The sequence below is a fragment of the Leptonychotes weddellii genome, chromosome 1 (genome assembly GCF_054177405.1).
Source record: "Leptonychotes weddellii isolate Sample4059 chromosome 1, ASM5417740v2, whole genome shotgun sequence".
NCBI lineage: Eukaryota > Metazoa > Chordata > Mammalia > Carnivora > Phocidae > Leptonychotes > Leptonychotes weddellii.
This window is the reverse complement of record NC_138369.1, coordinates 9,174,352-9,182,424: the sequence shown is the minus strand read 5'-3', so window position 1 is coordinate 9,182,424 and position 8,073 is coordinate 9,174,352. Positions and strand designations below refer to the sequence as shown.

General features: G+C 45.8%; 1 protein-coding gene across 1 annotated transcript; it reads right to left on the bottom strand.

The window, feature by feature from the left end:
• Positions 1-6,273: 6,273 nt before the first annotated feature.
• Positions 6,274-7,813, bottom strand: LOC145720586 (cytochrome P450 4F1-like). The gene is made up of 4 exons (XM_081814665.1): positions 7,611-7,813; positions 7,452-7,516; positions 7,176-7,258; positions 6,274-6,772 (listed from the first exon to the last, which is right to left on the bottom strand). Exons 1-4 carry the CDS (start codon positions 7,711-7,713, stop codon positions 6,595-6,597), a joined length of 429 nt encoding a protein of 142 aa, XP_081670791.1. The 5' UTR covers positions 7,714-7,813; the 3' UTR covers positions 6,274-6,594.
• Positions 7,814-8,073: the final 260 nt, after the last annotated feature.

The following is an 8,073-nucleotide window of genomic DNA, read 5'->3' as shown; positions in this document are numbered from 1 at the left end:
GTTTGAGGAAAGGAAAGCAATTGGCTACAAGAGGCCAACAACTTAATCCACAGAGAGTAGGGAGGCTGGGGGTAGGCTGGGGCCTGGGTTCATGGGTAAAGTGACATTTCAGCTAAGACACTCTGCTCCAGGGGCAGAGTGAGAGGAAAGGGTACACCAGGCAGAAGAAACAGTGTGTGCAAAGGACCTGAGGTGGGAAGTTAAATGTCCATCCAAGGAGCAGAAAAAGGCCAACATGACGGGGTCTTGGGCAGCAAGGAGGGGTGAGTGGCTCAAAATGGCCTAAAATGGCAGGTGGGGGTCAGATTACAGAGTACAATACCCCATATTCCCAACAGGCATTAGATGACATACATTTTACAAGAGGGATACTGGCTGTGATGTCAGTGAATTTCAGATAAATTAAGGAATAGTCATTCACATTTTGGTGAAATTTTGCATCACATAGGCTTTCCATAGGGTTGTAATGAAAGTCTCGTTTCTTTTCTCAGCCAGTTTTATTGAACACCTATTAGGTGCCCGGCCGTGGAAACACAATACTAAGCAAGTTCAGATTGGTCCTACCCTCTCAGAGCTGCCAGTCTAGTGGAGATGGAGGGGAGGTGTTGACCAGGTAATATCTATAATGCAGTGCAGTTAGCATTACTGTGGGAGTAGAAGCCTCAGCTGCCCTCAGAGCGCTGGAAATCTTACTCTTACACTGCAGCGTGGAGCGCTCATGGTAGCCACACTCAGCACCCGGTGCTCTGCAAGCTTTGGGTTCTGCTGCCCAGGACCCCAGTGTGCGTGTTGTAGCGTTTGGCTGTTTGGAGCTCTGGGAATCTTGTGGCTTGGGGGAAGAGAATGTCACCTCCAATTCCCACTTATGTCTCTTGGCGCTAATCAAATGTCCAAGTTTGGGCTTGAGCCTAAGCCGGAAAACTATCTGGGGACCAATCTCGGGAGTGGGGTGACTCTGTGGCTCAGTCTCCACCTTAGCCCTGAGCTATGCATCAGAGCTCATCTGCCTGCAGCCCTGTAGCTGATCCTCAGGGACTCTTTAATTTCCCCAAATGAAGTGGAGGTGGGGAATTGTGAACCAACTTTTTTTTTTATGTTATGTTAATCACCATACATTACATCATTAGTTTTTGATGTAGTGTTCCATGATTCATTTTTTGCATATAACACCCAGTGCTCCATGCAGAATGTGCCCTCTTTAGTACCCATCATCAGGCTAACCCATCCTCCCACCCCCCTCCCCTCTAGAACCCTCAGTTTGTTTCTCAGAGTCCATAGTCGCTCATGGCTCGTCTCCCCCTCTGTGTGAACCAACTTTTAATGAGCCCTTAAGTGCCGCTGAGAATCCTGTGGCTTGTTCACTAACAAAACTTGGAATTGGTTTCTAGGGATTACTATGCCAGCAAAGTTTGGCAGATTGTGCTGGGAGCATGTCCCACTGGGCTCTTTAATGCCTGTCACGTCTATGGTATTTTTAATCTACCTGTGTTCTCAAGCAAGCATGCCCAGGAGCCCTGACTGATGGCACAGAGAGCGTTGGGGTGGGGCTGGAGGTGGCAGGTTTAGATGAATTCTAATTTCCTGCTAAGGAGACCCCATGACATCACTTCAGCTGAATTCTCTGGCGACTTGTTTTCTCTTTTTTTTTTTCCTTTAATTTATTGTTTTCATTTATTAAACAGAGACCAGCTGGCCACCAGTGTGAACTGTTCACTTCTCTTCAGGTTCTTAAACACAGATCAGTAGGCAAGGGGAGACTTGGGTGGAAGCGTGGATAGCTGCCTGCCTTAGGGCACTGACTCACATCAAACAGACGTGGGTTCAAATCCCGACCCTGCCACCTTCTGGCTGTGTGAACTTGGTGACATAAATTGACTTCTCTGAGCCTCCCTCTGCAAACGGGGAAACTAATAGTAATAGCACCTGCCTCATAGTGCAGTGCTTGTAAATGCTCAGTAAATGCTAGGTAGTGTCGACACAAAAGGAACAAACCTTTTAGAATCTCTAAAAGTAAGAAAGAGTTTTATTCCAGCCCAAGTTAGGACAGCTGCCCAGGAAACACACTCTTCACAGGGAAGAAAGTGCTCCTGAGAATGAAAAGTTTTATCAAGGTTGTATACTTTTTTCTATCTTGTAAAGTTCAAAAGATTACAGATTACAGATTAGCACTATACATAGTGCACAGTTCATAGGCAGGAATCATGAGTTTTATCATAAAGGAATGAGGGAGCAGGTGCATTGATTAATCTCTCAAGGACAAGACAGTTTTCCTTTAAGCCACTCATTACAAAACAAATGTACGATGCATGGCTGGCAGGTCATAGATCAGGCTTTTGGTTTGACCAAAGTTTATGTACAGTCATTCTGACTTAGAAAAAAATTTAAAATGGCTTCCGTTGCATGTCAGGCCTTTAGAGAATTTTCGTCTCATCACGAGTATCGTTTTATCACTCAGTAGAGTCCTGTAGGTGTGTGAGCCAACCAACTACTCCACGTCTTGAGACCCAACATTTGCTGAGTGCTTTTTTTTTGCTCCAGGCTTGGGAACTCAAGCACAGAGCAAGGCGGGTGAGGTCCCTGCCCTCCTGGCATTCATCTTGAAGTGGGAAGAAAATAATTCACAAGAATGAAGGAGCAAATAATCAAAGAGTTACACATTTATATTTGTGTCTTAAAGAGGAACTAAAAGCATGCTGTGATTTTAAAGATTTATTTATTTATTTTAGAGAGAGAGCAGGAAGGGCAGAGGGAGAGAGAGAATCTAAGTAGACTCTGAGGAGTGTGGAGTCCAATGGAGGGCTCCATCCCAGGACCCTGAGATCATGACCTGAGCCAAAACCAAGAGTCGGATGCTCAACTGACTGCACCACCCAGGTGTGCCAGCATGCTGTCATTTTAAAGCAGCGTGTTCTAGGCATTGAACTGAATGCCTCCCGTGTTTATGCGATTATTGCACTACACGCATGATGAATGACTAAGACCTGGAGTCCCCATGAGAGGAAGAGTTTTCTCATGGTTAAAAGCATCCAAAGAAAAAATAATAAAATAAAATAAAATAGCATCCAAAAAGGAAATGGCCCACCCAGGGGGGTAAGGTGGGCTTCAAATAGAAGCCTTGCACACCCACCGTGTGAGGGGGGAAATGACTCCCCCATTGGATGTGGAAGGAGTGACAGACTCCTCAATCCCTTTCAGATTGAACAGAGACTGTTTCAGTTGTCAGGGACAGAAATGTAAATTTGAGGCCAAAAAAACCCAAAAAAACAAAAACCAGGAATCCACTAACTCCTGTACTGGGACATGCAGGGATTGGGGGAGGCAACCTCAGGACTCAGATCATGGCATCACGGCTCTCTTGCTTTGAAATTTCCAATTTTCACATGTGGTTTTATTTCCTTCTCTTTATGCAGACAAGCCTCATTCCAATTACCCTAGATGGTGGAGCCCATAAAGGCGAAAGAGGGTTTCCCTCTCCCGCCACCCACATGCTTTTGTTCTATTAAGGAGGACACGTGTTGTAATGAGCACTGGGTGTTATATGCAAATAATGAATCGTTGAACACTACATCAAAAACTAATGATGTACTATATGGTGACTAACATGACACAATTTAAAAAAAAAGTATGTACTGTTTCTGCTTGTAGAGGAATAGCCACACCTAAATGTTGGTTTTGGGGGTTTTTTATAAGTAATAAAAAATTATTGAGAATTCCTGGGATGGTGGTTGTCATCTCCCATCCTGAAAGAAGGAACCAACACTGTAGGAAATCATTCAAAAATCACACTGTCCCGACACCTCTGGCCAATACAGGGAGGAGCAAAATCTTCCCCCCCCCCAAAAAAATTGGTCAGGCTTTGTTCATCCAAGAAGTCTTGGGAGGAGAGATGCAGGAGGGACTGTCACATGATACTGCGGGTGGGATGGGGGTGTGCTGGGGCCCCAAGCCTCACCAAGTAAACAATGAGCCTGGTGACCAGGAACCCCATGCCCAGAGAAGTAGATCTGATTCTCCCCTGGTTTCTGAGGAGCCAGCCTGAGGTACAGTCACACCTAAATGTTTTGAGAGTTATGTAGTAGATGTGAAGGAGGGGGGTACTAGAGTCACAAAGTTTGTAACCTTTGACAAAATTTCATTTCCCTCACCCCCAACCTCTAGCCACCACAAATCTAGTCCTTTCCTATGATTTCAGCTTTTATACATTCTACATATGAGTGAGATCATACAGTAGTTGCCTTTCCCTGACTTATCTTACTTAGCATAATGCCCTCAAGGTTATTCATGTTGCCGTAAAAGATAGGATTTCCTTCTTTTTTATGGCTGAATAATATTCCATTGAATATATATATATGGAATATATATATATTCCACTACATATTATATTCAGGTTATTTCAGTGTCTTAGCTTTTGTAAACAATGCCACAATGACCATGCAAGTTCTGATATCACTATGCCATAGTGATTTCAATTCCTTCAGATAAATACCTAGAAGTGAGCTTGCTGGATCATGTGGCAGTCCTATTTTCAATACTTTGAGGATAGTGTTTTCCATAGTAGCTGTGATGTGGGAAACAAAGACAAAAGATAAAAATGAATTTCCTTACTACTTGCAGCCCATTCGATGGGTCCTTGAGACAGGGAGAGTGAACTTCCTCTGGGACCTGGGCTGCCTTAATGTTAATACTTTGCTGGGAGTTCCCAGCAGCCTCACCAGGTGAGAAGAGAATGTCACTTCCTGGCAGGTGCAAGAAACTCAGAATACTTTGGGGACCTGATGAAGAGGAATTCACCCAAACCTACAGGTATTGCAGGCATGTCTGATGACAAGCACTTGGCTTGGCTTCTGGCCTAGAGAGGCTACTAAAAGTTCAATTGAGATTCCTTACGAAAGTTACAGCAAAGCAGATTTTGAAAGCTCTATATGGCCAAACATTATTCTTGCTAAGCTTATGTAGATAATTAGGTCAAGTTTGTTAAAACTGGACATGTTTTTCAAATGAATTGGTCCTGATTTGGCTATCTTAGATTTAAAATGAGGGTTATTATAGAGAGAAAATGTTTCAACAACACATCTTTGTAGATATTAGATTTTAAGCACTCAAGACTAGACTCTAGGTTTATAATTTGCTCAGACCATTAAACTATATTTTTTCTTTTGTTTCCATAAAGGTGCCTCTTATTCATTACTTGATTGCTTGCTAAACAAAACAGAGTATATGATGGCTAACACCACTTGCTACGCCATCGAGGCCTTAAATGACTTTCAAAATGGTATCAGGTATTTTAACTGCACAAGATGGAATATGTGCTACCATAAGAACAAAATGTTGGGTATACATTCCAGATATCACCAAAAGATATTGCTAAAAAGATATAGATATTCAAACGGCGCTTTAAATGGTCTCTCTCTCTCTGTCTCTCTCTGTCCTTTAGTGATTGGTTAAACTCCTGGACTGGAGAAAGATTTTGGTCAATTATCAAAGTTTTTTTTATTCAGGCTTCTCTTTCTCATTATAATATTAACCTAATTTGTTGTCTTTTCTGGTGTCTCCCTATCTGGTGTCAAGACTCCTTCACTGCCATAACTTCCATCAGACAGATAATCCTTTCTACTCAAGGAGGTTCATATATGTTATCTACCTTGGTTTGGCAGCCTCTGTCTTTGGTAATTCCTATATATAAATTCCCCAGCTGACCAATGTTGACCCAAAGGTAAGAACATCTCTATGCCCCTATTCAGCAGGAAGAAGTTACAGAAGACTTCCATCCTCGGCAACCTTAAAGATTTAATACTGTTCAGGGGGAATGATGTGGGGAACAAAGGCACAAGGAAATGTAGATAAAATTAAATATCTTTATGACCTGCAGCCTACTGACAAATACTTCAGGCAGGCAGAATATACCATTCCTCCAGGAAACTCCCAACTCTCTTAATATTAATGCTAGAGAAAAAAACAATCTTAGCTTGATAATAACTAGGCCTCTAGTATCCTGTGACTCTTTACCATATGAAACTCATTTTTGGATATTTCCTTTTGTCTTTACCTCCCCAAACTCACAAAGTATATAATCCGCTGCTCCTCACAATCCCAGGGCAGCAGCTCTTATCCCCGTGCTTTAATAAAACCACCTTTTTGCACCAAAGACCTCAAGAATTCTTTCTTGGAGGGGGGGAAGCTCTGAGCCCCAAACTTCAAACCACATCGTATGGATAGAGTGCTGGCAGGCAGTTTGAAGACCCCTTCCCAGTTATTGAATTGAGACCACTTAGGTTAGAGTTTTAGCATGCTTTTCTTTGTTCTATTTTCTGTCTGTTCTTTGGAAATCTGGAGTAACCACAGGTTGGATTCTGGGAGAACCCGCAATCAAAATGGGGCCCTGTGGTCAGCTGGAAAGACTGTCAGGGTCTTGGGCTCAGACACCAGCCTCCTCTCCACCCGGCCTCCCCGACCCTAGCGTTCCATCAGGTCCCAAGCGCCCCCTGCTGGGTCTCGATGAGGCTCGGGCAGAGGAGACCTCAAAGTTTTATTCCTGGGATTCTGCAAAGCGAGGCGTGTAGGTTCTGGGTGGATCCCAAGCCACGAGCGGGCAGGTCACCGGGAGCCCGAGCTCAGCGGCTCCACGCGCAGCCAAAGTCCACCCTCTGCGCGCAGGATGAGCTCCGGCATCCTGCACGGCTCCTCCTCGTTGGGCAGGATCCGGAAGCGCAGCAGCGTGAGCGCCAGGACCACCTTCATCTCGGTCATGGCGAACGTCTTCCCAATGCAGTTCCTGCGGGCGGAAGTGAGGGCTCTGACTCACCAGGGACCCCAGCAGATCCCATCGCGCCCAGAACTTGGCCTGGGACCCCTAGTCCCGCCCGCAGGGATCCATAAGTGGGCTAACCCATGCCTGGGACCCCCATGTGGGCTTGCCTATCCCCTGAGCTTGGCCCAGACCCCAGCCCTGAACTCAGGCCAGCAGACAGGGGGAAGGGGCTCTGCCCACACCGAGGAGCCCTTGTTAGACGCAACCTCCACTCCCCAAACCCTTACCTCTAACCTCTGGAAGAGGGGAAAGAAGGAGAGCCATCCTCAATTTCCCCCTTTTCATGCCCCACAGCCATGTCTGGGATCTCAGTCCCAGACCCCTGGCCCCACCACCCTGTCCCGCCTCAGTTGCCCACTGCGCTCACCTGGGGCCTGCAGAGAAGGGAATAAAAGCCAAGGGAGACCTCTTCTTGATGTTTTCTGGGTCAAAGCGGAAGGGATTGTATACCTGGGAGCAGAGAGAGGCAGGGCTGCTGGATGGGGTTTCCCAGGACAGCCAGCTTGGGAAAGGCAGACTTGTGTTTGATGGGGGAAGGTGATGTTTGATTTGCCAGGTCAGAACCCTGCGCCCTCCCCTAGGTCCCCCTGGGAGAATAGACAAGGAGGTGGGTGGGCCGTGGGGACGGAGGGAGAGGCAGCACCTCAGGGTCTGGCCACACGGATGGGTTGTGGTGGGTCGCGAAAATACTAATGAGACAGGTAACACCTGTGGGAGATGAAGGACCAGTCAGGAAGTTTCCCCCTGCCTGATGGGCCCCTCTTCCTACCCAGGAGTATCCTCCCCCTGAGGTTGTGGGCACCTTTGGGGATGACCCGGCCATCTGGGAGCCTGATGTCCTGGGTACAGCAGCGGGCAATGACTGTAACCGGGGGGTGCAGCCTCAGACTCTCCTTGATGCACATGGTCAGGAAGGGCAACTGGGCCAGGTCGTCCCTAAGGAAGCCCCCCAACAATTATCCAGGCAGCAAAAACAGAGACTCTTCCCCCCCCAGTCCTCTAGTGCCCCATGAGATCCCTTCTCCCTATACCAAAATAAATTCCAGATGGATCAAATATCTCCAAACTCATTGACTTTTGTACATTAAATATGTACAGCTTTTTATATGTCAATCATACCTCAATAAAGTGGTTTTTAAAAAAGAAAAGCGATATCACAGAAGAAGAGAAAATTTAGCTGGGTGTTTTTAGAAGATTTTCTGAGCAAAACACAGCACCCAAAAGCCAACCATAAAAAGTTTTACAAATTTGCATAAAAATTACAT

Excerpts from the sequence above, each read along its gene's own strand:
- LOC145720586 (XM_081814665.1), bottom strand. The coding sequence starts at position 7,713 with ATGTGCATCAAGGAGAGTCTGAGGCTGCACCCCCCGGTTACAGTCATT. Across the intron at positions 7,517-7,610 it reads TGGCCGGGTCATCCCCAAAG|GTGTTACCTGTCTCATTAGT; the intron begins GTGCCCACAACC and ends CATCTCCCACAG. Across the intron at positions 7,259-7,451 it reads CCGTGTGGCCAGACCCTGAG|GTATACAATCCCTTCCGCTT; the intron begins GTGCTGCCTCTC and ends CTCTGCTCCCAG.